The sequence below is a fragment of the Lynx canadensis genome, chromosome A1, assembly GCF_007474595.2.
Source record: "Lynx canadensis isolate LIC74 chromosome A1, mLynCan4.pri.v2, whole genome shotgun sequence".
NCBI lineage: Eukaryota > Metazoa > Chordata > Mammalia > Carnivora > Felidae > Lynx > Lynx canadensis.
Window position 1 is genome coordinate 140,066,970 of NC_044303.2, and position 18,100 is coordinate 140,085,069.

Here is an 18,100-nt window from a genome sequence, read left to right on the forward strand (position 1 = left end):
CAAATTCCATCTCCGAATTCTTGTTTCAAGAGGTATCTGGTACTGCTAAAGCATTACATTATTGTGATGTAAATCTAGTTCCTAACTTTTTCAAATGATAACTTAGGATTTGGATTTCTAGGATCTACTAATTTACTGTGCAGTCCATCAGTTTTTCAGCTTCTAAAATGCTCTCTTCTATTGTCTCCTCTCCTGTTCTCCCTTTTCAGGTTAAAGATTTTTTAATTCATTTACTATGGGCAAGGAAATAAAGTGGAGGTGATGAATTTCCTAATTTTTAATTTTTTTAATGTTTTATTTATTTTTGAGACAGAGAGACAGAGCATGAGCAGAGGAGGGGCAGAGAGAGAGGGAGACACAGAATCCGAAGCAGGCTCCAGGCTCTGAGCCGTCAGCCCAGAGCCCGATATGGGGCTCGAACTCACGAACCGTGAGATCATGACCTGAGCCGAAGTTGGACACCCAACCAACTGAGCCACCCAGGAAGCCCTGAATTTCCTAATTTTTAAAAAGCCAAATGCAACTCCTTGACATCTTTCATAACAGGAGAAAACTTCACTTCATGAAACTGGGTTTATGTGTAAGTTTCAGAAATCATTACCCAACCCTGTCCCTTGCTCTCAATACATTATCATTTCAGAGACCACCTTAATTTCTGGATGAGCTTCAACTCATCACAGCCTCTTGGGTCTCTTGGTTCCTTACGATCAATTTGTAAGTGACTTTTTCTTTTTTAAGTGATTAAGTATATTTTTAAAAGAAATAATTTTTGCAGAATATATATTCTGTAATGTGGTGACCAAGAGAACATCTCATTCTTTATCAGCCATGGTCTTCTTCCTTCAGTGAAGAAACAACAAAAGTCAAGCCTACACAGTAATCACTCCCAAGAAGCAGCTCAACGGCAGTACCAGTGAATTCACTACATGATGAGGTATAAGCAGGTAATTTGAAAACTAAAGCTTTCTCAATTTAAAAAAAAAAAAATTTTTTTTAATGTTTATTTATTTTTGAGACAGAGAGAGAGCATGAATGGGGGAGGGGCAGAGAGAGAGGGAGACACAGAATCAGAAGCAGGCTCCAGGCTCTGAGCCATCAGCCCAGAGCCCGACGTGGGGCTCAAACTCATGAACCGTGAGATTGTGACCTGAGCTGAAGTCGGACGCTCAACTGACTGAGCCACCCAGGCACCCCTAAAGCTTTCTCAATTTAATTAAGCAACAGTGCACCCCTGTACACCCAAACTAAAAAATAAAAGTTAAAAAAAAAAAAAGAAATATCACCTCTGTACAAATAATGTATTTAATATCTAATAATAGGGCCAGCATCTTTGTAAATTATACTGGGAAATAGATAGCCTTCAAGGGCTCCTAAGAAATCAGAGCAAAAAGTCAGCAAAATAGGGGCGCCTGGGTGGCTCAGTTGGTTAAGTGTCTGACTTCGGCTCAGGTCATGATCTCATGGTTTGTGAGTTTGAGTCCCGTACCAGGCTCTGTGCTGACGGTGCAGAGCCTGGAACCCATTCGAATTCTGTGTCTCCCTCTTTCTCTGCCCCTCTCCTGTTCACTCTCAGTCTCTCTCTCTCTCAAATATAAACATTAAAAAAAAAAGTCAGCAAAATATACATTCAAATATGATTATTTTAGAAATAGAGCAAGAGGGAGAGCAGGGGAGAAGGGCAGAGGGAGACAGAGACAATCTTGAGCAGGCTCTATACTCAGCACAGAGCTCAATGTGGGGATCAATCCCACGATCCTGGGATCGTGACCTGAGATGAAATCAAGAGCTGGACACTTGGGGCACCTGGGTGGCTCACTCAGTTAAGCATCTGATTTTGGCTCAGGTCACAATCTCATGGTTTATGAGTTTGAGCCCCACATTGGGTTCTGTGCTGACAGCTCAGAGCCTGGAACCTATTTCAGATTCTGTGTCTCCCTCTCTCTCTGACCATTTCCTGGTCGCATTCTGCCTCTCTCTCTAAAAAGTAAACAATAAACATCAAAAAAATATGTAAGAATTGGATGCTGAAGTGACTGAGCCACCCAGGTGTCCTACATTTAAATATATTTTAAATGTGATTTATTTTCTGATGATAGTGACAAAAATCAGTCTGTTAGGCTAGGAGAAGATATTTGCCAAATACATGTCTGAAAAAAAAAAACCCCTATGTCTGATAAAAGTCATGGTATTTGGTAAACTTAAAGAACTTTCAAAACTTAATATTAAGAAGACAAACAGAGGGCACCTGGGTGGTTCAGTCAGTTAACTGTCTCACTCTTGATTTCAGCTCAGGTCATGATTTCATCGTTCATGAGTTTGAGTCCCACGTGGGGGTCTGCACTGATAGTGTGGAGCCTGCTTGGGATTCTCTCTCTCTCCCTTTCTTTCTGCCCCTCCCCCACTCATTCTCTCTCTCCCTCTCTAAATAAATAAATAAACAAGTAATTGAAAAGGAGACAAATAGAAACAAAAGACTGAATGTACATATCACCAAAGAGATACAAGTAACAAGCAGATGAAAAGATGTAAAACATCAGTTATTATGAAAATGCAAGGTGAAACCACAATGAGGTATCACTACATAGCTACTAGAATGGTTAAAATAAAAAAACAAAAAGTAAAAAATAAGTGCCAACAAAAATGTTCAGCAACTGGAATTCACATGCATTCTGGGTAGGAATATAAAATGGTACTGCCACTTTGAAAAACAGTTTGGCAGTTAGAGTTAAACATACACTTAACCATATGACCCAGCAATCCCATTCTCAGTTTTCTACCCAAGAGAAATAAAAGCAAATATTTACACAAACAGCTGCATAGTGAATAGTGAATATTTACAGCAGCCTACTTATAGCAGTCCAAATCTGGATACAAACACATATCCCTCAGTGGTGAATGGATAATTAACTGTGTGCATCTACATAGTGGAATAGTACTCAATAATACAAAGGAACAAGTTAGGGATACATGCAACAGCATGGATGACTCTCAATAGCATTATGGTAAAAAAAACAAACACCAAAAGCTTTATACTTACTGTATGATCCCATTTATATAATATTCCGGGAAAGGCCAAACTACAAGAGCAGTGATTTCCAGAGGGTGGGGATGGGGAGTCTATGGACTACAAAGGGGTAGGAGAGAACTTTCTGAGGTGATGGAAACTGTCTATATCCTGATTGTAATAGTGATTACATGACTGTATACATTGATGAAAGCTATAACTGTATACGTAAAGGGGGTGAATTTTACTGGATGAAAATTATACCTCAATAAATCTGAGTTTTAAGAAGGCATGACAAGACTTAAAAAAAAATAATCAATAGAACAAGGGGAAAAAAAGTCTGTCAGGAACATGCAGAAAGCATATAAAAACTTAACGTGTTTATATATATGCATTATAGAAAGACAGAAAGGAAGAGACAGAGAAAGAAAGAGCCAGTAGGTGGAAGAAAAGTGGTCATAGGAAATGCATGAGAATATGTTGAAATAGGAGGTGAAACATATCTTGACTCAAATAAGTCACCTGCATCTTTTTCTCCCTTAATAAAGGCTTTGCCAGATTCTCCTTTTCCTTTTTTTTTTTTTAACTGCAGACTTTCTTTTAAATATAAGTATCTCACAAAGTAAACTTAAAGAAATCTGGGTGCCTTCTTTATGTCAAGACTGGACAAGCACCTTTATGTTATTTTGTTTAATACACATAATCATCCCATAGTTAGATCTTATCCCCCTTCATCTTTAATCAGGTAAGGAAGGTCAAACTCAGAGCAATTCAGTAACCTACCCGAAGGTAACTTTGGTGGTAAGAAGAGCCAAATGTAAACCCTGGTGTGACTTCAGAGACCATGAATGGTATGTTAATAAGCATTTTGGAAATTAAGATATAATGCTAAATAGGCACCTGGGTGGCTCAGTTGGCTAAGCGTCTGACTTTGGCTCAGGTCATGATCTCGCAGTTTGTGAGTTCAAGCCCCATGTCAAGCTCTGTGCTGCCAGGTCGGAGCCTGGAGCCTACTTTATCTGTCTCTCTCTCTCTCTCTGCCCCTCCCCAGCTTGCGCTCTGTCTCTCTCAAAAATAAGATAAACATTAAAAATAAAAAGATATAATGGTAAATAAAAATACTAAATAAAAACTGGTGTATGTGAAGCTTAAAAGACCTTCAGGAAAATTAAGAAAACAAGCCCCTTGCTGTTCTAAGCACGGAAATCTAGAAAATTTTGTATATTTCTTGCTTTATGGAAACTTCAAGGCTAAAATACAGACTATATTTATTATAGAGATTTAAGAGAAGGCATTAATACTAAGTCACAAATTTAAAGAGCTACTTTATAAATATTTAACAGGCATGTTCCTGCAAGTCTTACACAAAATAAAATGCATCACATATACATTTTTTCCTATGTCATGACATGTGATACAATAACACCAGATGGGAATCAGGAGACTTGTGTTACAGTCTTAATTCAGATTATTTTGTATTATGGGTTGAATTGTGTGCTTGAAATGTATGCTGAGGCCTGCATACCTTAGAAATTAACTTTACTCAGAAACAGGGTAGCAGAGATGTAATTAGTTAGGATGATGTCACACTGGAGTAGACTAGGCCCCTAATTCATTATGACTGGTGTCCTTATAAAAAGGGGAAATTTGGACATGAATAAGCCCACAGAGAGAACACTATGTGAACATAAAAGCAAACATGGGAGAACTGCATCTACAAGAAACAGAATGCCAGATAGCCAACAAACAACAAAAGCAACAGAAGGAACCCACCCTGATAACACCTTGATCCAACTTCTAGTCTCCAGAACTGTCAAACAATAAATCTGTTGTTTAAGCCACACAGTTTGTGGTACTCTGTTATGGTAACCCTAGCAAACAAATTACATTCTGTAATTATATAATTCTGAGCAAATTATTTTGACATTTTGGGGCCTACATTCCAATAGATATACTTTTTTATATTTTTCTTACAAAAACCTTTTACCAAACATTTTAAATATTTCCTATTACATTTGAATTATTTGAGTTACATTATACGAGTTACACTCGTTATCTAAAGATAGAAGATAGTATTTCCAAATGAACTGAATAGCTTATTATTATCTTATATTATTATCTTATATCTTATTATTGTCTTAATAATCTAAGATTCTAATTTCTTTTAGAAATTCAGACGTGAGTGTTCTTAGAATGAGAATTATCAACTAATATCTTATCCCATGCTTATACTTGCGTACACCCTCCTCTTTCCACCAGTTCAATGTAGCAAAATTACACAGTTGATAAAAGGCCAACTACTTAATTTCTCACTAATCTGGAGTTCCTTGTATAATGAATGATTGTTTATGGCACTACTCATCTTTGGTGATATCTAATTTGCTGAACATTATTCTGTATCATAATTTCTTATTTTATAATTTTTGGGGAGTCTGGGTGGCTCAGTCAGTTAAGCGTCCAACTCTTGATGCTGGCTCAGGTTGCAATCTTGCTGTCATGAGATCGAGGCCCGTACTGGGCTCTGTGTGGAGCATGGAGCCTGCTTGGGATTCTCTTTCTCCCTCTTTCTCTGCCCCTCCTCTATTGGTACATGCATATTCTCTTTCTCTCTCTCAAAATAAATAAATAAGTAAACATTAAAAAAAATTTTTTAGATCTAATTACTCTTTAACACTTAAATTTTTTTGTTTAGTTTTATAGTTTTCTTCAATTTTGAACACTTCCTTCCCTTGCTTTTACATCTCTATTGGCTTCTTTAATTCTGCCAGAATCTTTCAACTTCTCCTCCAACCCTATGTACCTAAGAACTATTTGGCTTTAATTTTTAAAAATCTAACCATAAACATTTTCACTATCTTTCAGTTTTCCTTCTGAAAATATTAAACCATAAAATTGGTGGATAAACTTACGTATAACCAACCTCTAACAGTAATAGGAATTTCATTCATTTGGTAATTAAAGAAGTTCTACAAAGTTTCAGGTACACAAAGGCAAATACCTAAGGTGAGACCTGGGACTACAGACCCTAGGCAAACCAATTCTAAAGACATTACTTACTATTTCTGTTATACCAAATATCTCTACCTACCTAATTCCCAAAATATCTTATCTCAGTAAATACAAACAAACCACTTCTTTTATCTTCATGAAAGGATCATGAATTGTTGGTTGACAAACTATTAGTATTATAATTTTAAACATGGTACAAAGAGAAGGAATACACAAATCAAGTGAACAGAAGAGAGTGTAGAAACAACTGCAAATACACATGGGAATTTATAGTGAAGGTGACATTTCAATCCAGTGGAGAAAAGGTGAATTATTCAATTAATGGCATTAGAATACATAGTCATTTGAAGAAAAATAAAAAAACTAAATTCCCCTATCACTCTTTAGGCTTAAAATAACTCCCACAGGAATAAAACTCAAATACAAATTTTACATGAAAATATAATTACATATTATATTGTATATAGTCTCTGAAGTAGGAAATACCTATCTAAACATAACTAAATGCAGAAGCCATAAAGGAAAGGTCAGTAAGAGTATGTAAAAAATTATAATTTCTGTAAGGCTATAGAAGACTATAAAACAAGGTAAGAATAAACAAATGACAAATTGGGGAAAATATTTGCAACAAATATGATAAATGGCCAATTATCATGTTATCAAGAGCTTCTATAAATCAATAAGGAAAAAAAGAGAACAAGAGATGAATAAATGATTGGAAGAGGAAAAAGAAATATAAATGAGCTATAAACATACAAAGTACTCAATCTCATAAATAGAAAATGCAATTTAAAATATTAAGGTACTATTTTTATCTAGTAGATTGACAAATATTTTAACATTTGCCAAAACCTAACTTCCTCAATACTTCAGGGTATGGGGAAATAGAGACACTCATCCATTATTGGTAAGAGTGAAAAGTGGTACTCTTTTGAAAGAGCCATTTGACAGTAACTATAAAGAAATTTTAAAATAAGTTTGTTCCTACAATAGTCATTCAGTAAAAAATCAGATATGTTCTACATGTCCAAAAAAAGGGAGGAGGCATATAAACAAGATATGGTACATCCATACAATTCAACAGAATGTAATAAACACGTCCAAGTCATACTAAAAGAAAATAAGGTAAAGAACAATAGATTTAGTATGATACTATTTGTGTAAATAAAAATGAAGGACATAAACATACAAACACTTGTATGGGCATACAAATTATTGGAAGAAAACACCAGAAATTTAACTTTATTCCTTGAGTGCAGGACTAAGAGCAAAGAGAAACATTCACTTTTTCATGCCACAGATTACATCTTTTTATCAGGAGTGTTTTATTTAAAAACAGAACTTTATAAAAATAAAGAACAGTTTAAATATTCCATAAACATTGTTTTTGATTGAAGAAATACAATTAACATATATTGAACACCTACCATGGCTAGTTTTGTAGCACAGACTGGATCTTAAGCAAATAAATTATAAATAAACTATTATAATTCTGAAATTCAACTTTACCTTTCTATAATCATTTACTCTACATACAGATAGTTCATTTTTCATAAAGTGAAAAAAGTATTGCTTTTCTTCTTACCCACTGCTTTCAATCCCTTCACATTAATTTTTTCCAAGTAACAAATTCTCCCAGGAAATATTTTGTTCCTTGAAAGTATTTCACTCAATTCATTATCACAAAGCTAAAGAACATGATTAAAATAATTAAGAATGACTTAATTGTTAAATAAAATAAGAGCGAATTTAACAATAAATTAGGTTCTATCAGAAAAGGTGGGCTCAGATAGTAGGTTCACCAATAAGTAGTATGTTAAGGTTATAGCAAAGTCACGATTCAAGTCCAGATTTCTCCACATATGAATACTGTCTATTTTATAAGATGCCATGTGAGCAAATTCAACACTGCCATTTATTTTTTGTCTTCAGAGGTGAAGTGATATATATCATAGCCCATATTTAAGAAAAGCAAAGGATACCTATTTAACAGAGATAATTAGTATTACATTTTTGTTATTTAACTCAAGTACATGTTCTATTTGTAAATTTCATTGTCAGAAACTCATAGAATTCAGTTGTATTTTATAACTTCCTTGATATATGGAACAGTGAACCTGTGAACCCACAGTCAAGGAAAAGACTGAAAGTTGAAGGAGTTCAGGAATATAAATGCTTGTGTTTCTCCTTACCACTTGTTTCACGGTCTCTAAGACTACCACTCAGAATTTGCTGCCTCATTCATCTTTTTAACCTTCCCTACCACTATTTAGCTTAGTGAACACCACTAGATTCCTTCCTCATCTCTTTCAAATTGTTTCATTTTCCCACCCATTTCTTTGACCCTATACCACAATGAAAGATCTGTAGACAAATATAGGTACAACAAAAACAACAACAAAACTACAAAGAACAGGTTTTTTTTTTTTTTTTCTGAGTAGATGCAATGTAATTATTTACTAAAACTTTTTTTCCTTCAATAAGCCACACACTATTACCATAGTTCATAACTCAAAACTATATTTAACTCTACAGAAACAAGCATAGTACTCTAGGAATACTACTATTTAGTAAACAATAAAGATAAAGTTTCATTCCTCCCCATTTTCACATCAACCAACAGCTTATTTTCAAAGTGTAGTAGTTAATAAGCATCTGACAAGATACAAAAGAAGGAAGGATAGGAAGACTGGAGGAAGGACATTTCAAGATTGTAAAACACGTTTCTATCCACTGTTCTGTCCTCTAGCATATACAATAATCTATCTCAAGGGAAATAAAACCCCAAAATACAAAACTAGAAACGACTTCAAAATACACCATAATGTACAACATACAAGTCAAAATAAATACTGAGCTTTTATATGTTCAAAATATTTCTTTAAAATTGTCCCTAAAAATGGAGAGTAGTAGTTTCATTCTCAATACTTACAAACAATTCCTCTATAGGTTTTTCCCACTCAACACTCAACTAAGTTTGTTTTCAAACTTTGAACATATATGAGGGGCAGAATGTACCAAAAAAAACCAGAAAAAAACTGTAGGATTTCCCTTAAATGTGTAACATATACATACCTGAGTCAGATTTAGAAATCGACACAGATTCAAAGTATACTTTTTATTTTTACAAGCAATATAAATTTTATCATAATGTGAATTCTCTTTGAAAGTATCAGTATAATCTATCATTAAGTTTTAACATACCCATTTCTGGATTTTAAGACAACAGTTCCCTTAACTGACCTCCATTTAACAGACCTGTTTTAGCCAACACTTTTTTTTTACTTTTATTAAATAATGGCATACTGACTACTCTCAAATTGTAGGCTATTTTTAATATATTTAGGCACTTCTGATCTCACAGGTTGAGTTATGTTTAACAAATCAGTTGGTTGTTCCCAAACCTGTTTATGCCAGTTTACTTGTGATCCTTGCATAACTTAATTAATATTAGGTAAGTCTACGGAATACAAGTGCAAAAAGAGGGTTGTTTCTATGTAAACTAAGTTGAATGCAAACTAAGTAGAATGACTCAATAAAGGTGAGTCATTCTTTAAAAAGGTATTGAATTAGACAAAGGTGAGACATCTGTAAAATATTAAGGAAAACATAAAAAAGTCAGAAGATCCTATACTTAGGTCTTTCAAAACTATCTTTAAGCATTTATCTCACTTTAGAGAAATCAAAACTGGAAATTGCAAATCATGCATTATGGATATATTTACAAGTACTTCTCTCAATTTCACATTTGAAGAGATGGTGTTAGCATTACATCAAAAAGCTGGCAAATGAATATAAATTTGCATATTTTAAGTTAAAATTTTAAAATGTTAAGATACATTTTTTTTTAGTTTTCTGCTTTACCTTTTTCAATAACCTACCATGTAATTGTCATTATCTCATCAGATATGAAGTCTTCAAATGTTTTTTTTTCTGCATCCCTTGTTTAAGGGCTTGCTGTAACAACTAGATATATAGTACCCGTCTTTATAAAGTAATAGTATCTAGTAATAAACACTGTAAAATAACTTTATGGAAAGAAGTATTAGACTTTGTGCTCCACAGAGGCAAGATCTTTACTTGTTTTGTTCACAGATATATCCCTAGGACCTAAACAAGTTCCTAGTGTATAGCTGATGCTCAATAAATACTTGTTGAATGAAGAATAGGAACTTACTGTGATGACAGCCTTGCTAAGACAGATGGATCCTCTGCAGCCGTACTCTGTCTCATCTTCAGATTTGTAGTAACTCAGAGTATTATTTTTCAAAACTACCCAACGATCCTGCCAGCCATGAATGTAGTTTGTCCACTAGAGGTAAGGGGATGGGGTGCGAGGGAAAAGAAAAACAAAATATAAAAGTCAGTATTTTAGAAATCCAAACTTTCTGAAACAAACAATCTAATTTAAAACCAAAATGTGAAAAGCTCTAACTTAATTATAAACAAAATGATTATGGGGCACCTGGGTGGCTCAGTCAGTTAAGTGTCAGACCTCAGCTCAGGTCGTGATCTCCAATCCATGAGTTCAAGCCCCGTGTTGGGTTCTCTGCAGAGCCTGCTTGGGATTTTCTCTCTCTCTCTCTCTCTCTCTCTCTCTCTCTCTCTCTCTCCTCTTTCTGCCCCTTCCCCACTCACGTGCTCTCTTTCTCAACTAAACTTTAAAAAAATTGCCAAAAGACGAACTGGCACTTCATAAAACAGGATATTCTGTGCTGACAGCTCAGAGCCTAAAGCCTGTTTCAGATTCTGTGTGTGTGTGTGTGTGTGTGTGTGTGTCTCCCCCTCTTATGCTCTGTCTCTCAAAAATAATAAACGTTTAAAAAAATGATTGTAGAAAGTGAAAAGTTGAGATTTTCTAGATATGATTTTTAGTAATTTTTACAAAATTACAAATACATATTGTATTCTCTTCCATTTAATATTTGAGGAATAAAACTGTTTCAGTTAAAAATTCTGCTCTTCATTTGTGTGCTTCATCCTCCCCTCCTCAGCAACTTCATGAGACTTGGATTGTTTTGTCCCTGCCATAATTAACATATTCAACAGAAAAGTCTGGTTATGTAGCCTCTCATTCTCTTACACCAAGTACTGCATGAAGCTTTGTCCAGAAGTATGAAGCTAATCATGGCCAAATTCTACTTTGGTTATAAGTTACTAATATATGAACATATATGATATTTATGACCACATCAAAGTAAAAATACAAGATCATTAATCTTTAAAAGTCTGTATCAACTCTACTGTTTCCCCCACAGAACTCAATGCTACATATTTAAAAGTTCATTCATTTTCCAAGTTTCTCTGAATATCTACTTTTTAAATTCAAGAGTAATAATATATTGTGTATTAAAAAAACTAGTTTTCAAAAACATACTTGGATTATCAGTTTCTAGTACCTACAAATGGTTTCTGTGTTGCTAAAGTTTTGATGCACAGTACAGATCACAATCAATAATCTTGCAAAGGCGGAAATGTAACCTCTATGGGAATTCTTGATTTTGCATATTTTAATGCTCTGGGGGTTTTATGTATGTAAAGACAATTCCAAAAACTATCTAATTCCAAAACTATCTGCCAAAAACTAATTCAAAATGGATTGTTAAAAATATATTGCATTGGCTCAGGCTCTTTACCCATTGAGAAATCTTTACTTTTCTATTTCCTACTCAGTATGTTTGAGACATTTCAGCTCTTAAATCTTCTAAGGTTCATCATTACAACCCCTCCCTAAGATTTTATCTATGTTAGCAATTTAATACATTCTCTCCTCTGAGCTCTCTAATCACCATTTCCTTATTTCTAATTCCCTGTGACTTACCATTAAATTACACAATGAGTTGAAATAATGATGGTTACATGTAAAATTGAATTCATCTCCTCTTATAAGGTGCATTTTCCTCCTTATGTTTCTATTTCCTTGGCTATACTGGTATTTGTGCAGCCTGATTCATATTCAAACCTGGCTCAGTGCTCCTGTACTATGTGGACAGAACAGAATATACAAAATCAGATAGATTCTATTAGTTGTGTGACGAGTTTTGACAAGTTATTTAACTTCTCTGTGCTTTAGTTCCTTTCCCTATTATTTGAATGGCTGAAAAAAATCATGAATGCCTCTACTACAGTTTTAACAGATACTGGTCCTTGTCAATGTCTATAGCCTGTCATCAACTCCTATTCATCTTTCCTTCATATAAAACCCTTACATTTGGCTCTTCTTCTCTATTTTCAATTAATACAATGATTATCAGGTTACTAGGCTCTTGGGAAGGCTTAAGAATCTTACCTCTAATATCTTCTGCATTTTATTTCATAACTTACATAATTTTACTTATTAAGCACATAGGCTTACTTATCTCACATATTAATCTCAATGAACCTCTAGCTCCAAAACTTATGTGGACAACTCCCCATTGTCTGTAATACAAATTATTTAGACTGGCATACCTTAACGCTGCCTCATTCCACTTACTGCCCCTCAGAGGGCTGGTAACTGTGTGACTGTGGTCAAACTGCTTACTGTTTCTTTGTCAAAGTTTACCTCTTAAAGTTGTCAAGATTAAACAAGAATAGACTTAGAATACTGCCAGGCACAAAGTATTTTCTCAGTTGGAGACAGAGTTACGCAGAGCTAATGAAGCTTAAGCTTCAGTGCAGTTCACTAGAACAGACCTCTTCCAGAGTGACAGAATGGGCCCCAGCAATTGTGTGCCATAATTTTATACTTTTTTATAGAGAACCCATTAAATTACATAAGCTTCAGGCCCCTTTACTCAGTAAATGTTAGCTCCTACTATCACAACTAGAAGGTAGAGTTTTGGTTTCTCATAACGTCTCCTCACTCTTCCCCAACTAACAAAGACAAAGCAATATGCTAGACACAGCAGAAGAATCAAAGATTTCTGTTCCCAAGAGTTCAGCAAGCACAATTTCAAGAGGAAAAAAAAATCATTTACAGTAAGAGTCAGAACAAGTTACAAATAAAATAACTATGGGAACCCAAGGTAAGGAGATCTGAAATGGTTGGCAAAATAAAGAAAGGCTTCATGGTAAAAATAGTTTTTGAGATAAACTCTAAAGGTGGATAGAATTTCAGCCAACAGTTTGGTATGTGGGGAAATAGAAGATAAGGTAAACCTTGAAGGATTGAGAGAATTCATAATAAGTTAGATGAGATTTATTTTATCCAGGCTTAGTTGCTCTCAATTCCCACTAAGGCATGAATCTTTTCTCATCAATGATCCACCCTGATATTGTTATAACCACCTAGAATTATTGTCTATCCAGTATTTTTGGAACCTATGTGCTTAAGAAGTGATTCTACAGAAAATATGCTTCATAGGTATTTCCATGTATTTTAAATTACCATATACAAAATAAAACTTTGGACTGGTATATATCTTTTCTTAAATTTTTTTAAAATATTTATTTATTTTTGAGAGACACAGACAGAGCATGAGTGGGGGAAGAGCAGAGAGAGAGGGTGACACAGAATCTGAAGCAGGCTCCAGGCTCTGAGCTGTGAGCACAGAGCCTGACATGGGGCTTAAACCCACAGACTGTGAGATCATGACCTAAGCCCAAGTCAGACACTAAACCGACTGAGCCACTCAGGCACCCCAGGACCGGTATATTGCTTTAAAAAATTTTTTTTTTACATTTATTTATTTCTTTTTGAGAGAGAGAGAGAGAGAGAGAGAGAGCACAAGTGGGGGAGGGGCAGAGAGAGAGAGAGAGAAAGACACAGAATTTGAAGAGGCTCCAGGCTCTGAGCTGTCAGCACAGAGCCTGACGCGGGGCTCGAACTCACAAACCATGAGATCATGACCTGAGCAGATGTCGGACGCTCAAATGACGGAGTCACCCAGGCGCCCCAGGACCGGTATATTTCTAATGTAAGTTTATCCCCTCTGTCCATTCCAAATCCACTCAATTTTGGAAGGGAAGAAACAATACAAATTAGAGACTTACCTACATTATTCAATTGAAGGAAAAGAACAGTTGCTGAGTTCTATCTAACTCTTGTGTAAATTACCAAGTGAATACAAACGGATCAAAATATAGAAGTACTTTACATTTTAAAACATGTATTCAATATAAAATACTCCTGATTAAAAAGCTTCCAGAAATCATTTTATACAACCATATACTAAATTTCAGGGAAATTTCCTTCATAGCTGTTAACAAAAATACCAAAAACTATATTCCTGCTAATTCTACATATACAGCAATACCAAAGTTATTTACGTACCAGAGAAGTGATAAAAAAATACATTTGTCCATATTTAAGTATCAAAGAGATACTCTTCCATTTTTTGTCATAAGGTATGTGTACTATACTGCTCTGTATATAGTGAATACTCAGAGTACTGGGGACTCTTTTCACCAGTCACTACCCCCCCCCCCCCCCCCCCAAATAGTGGTATCAAATAGGTCAAAAGTTCAGCCTGTTTTATAAAATACCACTACTAGAGTACTAATTTGGAAGTCTGCTTCTCATTTAATGGGAAAAGTGATGAATCCACCAGAATTGAGAAGCAAATTCCTTCTGAAATTCCACCTGAAAATGCGTATCTACTACACAATGTGTTCGAGAGATTCCTAAATTACGAGATACATTTAATCTAAAGAAACCCTATGGAGGTTCACTTTAATGAAAGCCTTTCACTGAAATTCCAATGATCACATATCAACACACATCATGATTTTTCTATGTAAATAAAAGTTAACACTTGGCAAGTCTTAATTCTGACAGACTCCTGTCTTACCTAAGGCCTTTCTCATCAGCCTTCTAAAGACAACAGAAAAACCTAATATGAAACAAGTCCACAGAAATGTCCAAATGCTTAGCCAAAGTATGTATACTGGAAGCAGCATGGTTTCTTAATAGCCAGTAGGCTGCACATGATCGTGTATCTTATGACCAGCTTGCTGAGGGACTGGCCATTTCTAAAACTTTAACAGGAAGAGAGAAGGAAGTAATAAAGGCAATATGCATCTTATTAGGCAAAACTTTGAACGAATAAACAAGCAAACACCCATATATTACCAAAAGAAAAAAATCAAACATCTCAAAAAGGGCCTGATCGAATTTAATTAACTGGCCTTACAGTCCTACAACTCTATGCTTTGCTAAAATTGTGAAAGACGGTATTTAAAATTTTCAGGAAAGGTAAGATGTGTTTTCCTTACTCTGGCCCTTTGACTGCAATAATATTTTATTATTAACAGTGTTCTTCCTGGACTAAATAAAGGTTGGCCTCTATTCTGACTTGTTCCAAGTTACGTGGACTAGTTCTTGTACCTATCACGTGCCGAGTCGACAGCTCTTTTCTGAACTGGGGAATAGGATGAGGGGAAAAGTACAAAAGTCACCTTCCCTGAGATCTCTCACTGTATCTAACTTGGCATAGTTTACCGCCTCAGTTTTCCGCACCATATCCAGTTGCTCCGGCAACTGTCTACACAGCCGCGTTCAGCGAATCCTCCAACCCTACTCTCCATCTCCGAACTAACCTCGTTTGCGAGGTCCGATCTGCACTGCTCCCAAACCCAGGCATTCGAACACTGCTGTTGCCCAACCCGGGCTCCTATGGCCAGGACAGATGCCGCTCTGAGTCCCAAGTCACGATACGCATGCCGCTCCCAAACTGAATTCGGGGCTGGGACGCGTTTTCTCCGGTCTTTGGCCACCGCCGCCGAGCCCCAGGGCAGGAGAGCAGGACAGTCCCCTTCTCCCTCCCACCCCCACCCTCACCCCGGCCCGGGCACTCCTGCAGCAGTACTCAGCCCCGCACCCAGGCACATTCCGCAGCCCCCGCCCCGGGACAGTCCACCACTCCCGCCCAACCCCACCCCATCCCCTCAGCGGCTTGCCTCACAGCAGGTGAAGTCTGAGCAGGAGGCCCTCGGACGCGCGGGCTGCTCACCTTGCTGAGGACTCCGCAGCGCTCCACAGGCGGCCCGGACTCCGTCTCTGGATCCTCCTCCGAGCCCGACGAGTTCCAGCTCTGGTTATCCGACATGGAGGCGCGACAGCCGAGCGGGAGACCGGCCCCCGCTCCCTGAGCTGCGCCGGAGGAGGCGCCCAGTAGCCGGGGTGAAGGGTCGGGAGATGGCGAAGGGAAGAGTGCCCGCTCCGGCGCCGGGGGGAGCTGGAGGAAGCACGAAGTCCGGCCGCTGCGCCGCCGCCGCCGCGCCTGACACCGAGCGGACCGGGGAAGGAGGACAAGCGGCGAAGGAAGCCTGCCCTTCCAGCCGTCAGCAGCCGCCGTCGCCGTGACCCCTGCGCTGCGCCCGGCGCCACCACCCGAACTCAGCCCCCTCAATGCCAATCTCGTAGAAGGAAAAGGAAAGAAGGGGAAAGAAAATCCAGTTGCAGAGACACGGGTCCACTCACACCTCCGCTACCGCCGCCATCTTCCTGCCTGGCCCACTATTTACCCTCCCCTCCCCTTTCCCCTCCCCTTCGTCCTCCCATTCTCCCCCTGCTCCCCGCCCCGTCCCCCTCCCAACGTCTGACGAATCACGCCGAGGGCTGGAGGTCCCCTCCCGCACCCTACCTCCGGTTCTCCCGGGTGACGCCGGGTAGAAAGGTGGGAGGAGCGGAGAAAGGAGAAGGGGTGGGGTCTCCGTTCTGTTGCATTCTGGGAAAGACGCTGCTCTTTGGGCCGTTCAGTCGCCTGGGAGTTGTAGTCACGATCCTGAGGTAACGGGTGAGTGTTCCGCGCCAGCAAGGCTCGTATCCTTAGAGACCGGTGGAGTGGTGGGAGGGCTTCGTTTGTCAGTTGTGTGACCCACCTCCTCGGCCACGATTCTATCTCTGCCTAGAGTGTTTATGACGAGCCTGCTGAGCTTGCGGGCCCGGACATGAGATAACTCTCCGCTGAGGATGCCGGGCCTGCCTTCCATGGCGGTTTCCTGGAAGCCGGGGAGTATCGAGCCGCTTTCCTGGATGGGGATGTACGGGGCTCTTCTGCTTCAACCACGGGCCAGGGGTTTGCGACCTTTCTAGTGAGAAAGAGGTTTCATTCTGCCAACCCCACCCCCCTGCAAATTTTGACGGTCTTTCATCTCGCTCTTGAGAAGTTAAACTTAGCGCTTGACGTTTCCCGCCTTTGAAGGAAGAATTTTCAGTCACTTCTAACGTGAGCAAATACTTCGCATTATTAGATGTACAGAGTGTCCTTTTTGTGGAAAGTAAGTTGAAGATATCAAAGAATAAATGACGTTTGTGGAATTTTAAAAGTAAAATGAGAATGTGAAATAATAGCCTGGAGTTTAAGTTTTAAATAAGTATCTTCCTGAGAGCTAGGTTAACCATCTCTACGGACCTATCTCTGAGACGTAGGGAAGGTTGTAGAGTAGAAACTTTACGAGAAAAACCAAAATGCAGTAGTCTTATTGAATAATAAGAGATTAGACAAAATAGGACTAGAATTGAAGGGGTGCCTGGGTGGCTCAGTCTGTTGAGTGTCCGCCTCCTGCTTTTGGCTCAGGTACTGATTGATCCCAGGCTTATGGGATCTAGCCACCCACCCCTCCTCCCCGGTTGGGCTGGTACTGAGGGTGGAGCCTACTCAAGATTCATTCTCTCCCTCTCTCTCTCCCTCTCTCCCTCTCCCCCCCCCCGCCCCTTTCCTCTGTTCACGCGTTCTCTCTCTAAAATTAAAAAAAAAAAAATTTTTTTTCCTAAGGCTAGAATTAGGAAGACCAAAAGAAGATATAATAGATCTTGGTCTATTTTTACATAAATTATAAGGATAATTTTTATTGTGAGATCTTTAATTTTGTAGCTTCAGGTCTTTACGTCTTGTCAATTTCCTAATGATTGCCAACAACAAAATTCGTTACTAAACCTTAGAGTACCTGCACACTGCAGGGACTGAGGATGGGAGTGAAATTTTGAGTCTAGGGGAAAAGGCACAGTGGCCAGAAATAACTCTGGTAGGATAGAGGCCAACTAACTGGGATCTTTGGGAAAAACCAGAATGATAGGAATTGTCTGAGAAGGACCTGTGGTATCTTTTCATTTGCCTGATGCTTATAGATGCTGAGTCTGTTGTAAAAGGTTACAGATTGTTT

General features: G+C 38.0%; 2 protein-coding genes across 5 annotated transcripts in view; one reads left to right on the forward strand and one right to left on the reverse strand.

Annotated features, from left to right (window-relative positions):
• CERT1 (ceramide transporter 1) overlaps positions 1–16,419 on the reverse strand; it is a 103,635-nt gene extending 87,216 nt beyond the window's left edge. Inside the window, exons 1-2 of one of the 2 annotated variants that reach the window (XM_030323246.1) lie at positions 15,946–16,419; positions 10,191–10,325 (exon numbers count right to left, since the gene is read on the reverse strand). In XM_030323246.1, coding sequence (XP_030179106.1) covers positions 10,191–10,325; positions 15,946–16,041 — 231 coding nt within the window. In that variant the 5' untranslated portion in view covers positions 16,042–16,419. The remainder of the gene's footprint in view (positions 1–10,190; positions 10,326–15,945) is intronic. The other variant, XM_030323237.1, reaches the window with a different exon arrangement.
• Positions 16,420–16,645: 226 nt separating this feature from the next.
• POLK (DNA polymerase kappa) overlaps positions 16,646–18,100 on the forward strand; it is a 74,054-nt gene continuing 72,599 nt past the window's right edge. For 2 of the 3 annotated variants that reach the window (XM_030323221.1, XM_030323224.1), the window contains exon 1: positions 16,659–16,731. The gene's annotated coding sequence lies outside the window, so the exon portion shown is untranslated. Of the gene's footprint in view, positions 16,732–18,100 lie in introns of all 3 variants that reach the window. The other variant, XM_030323169.2, reaches the window with a different exon arrangement.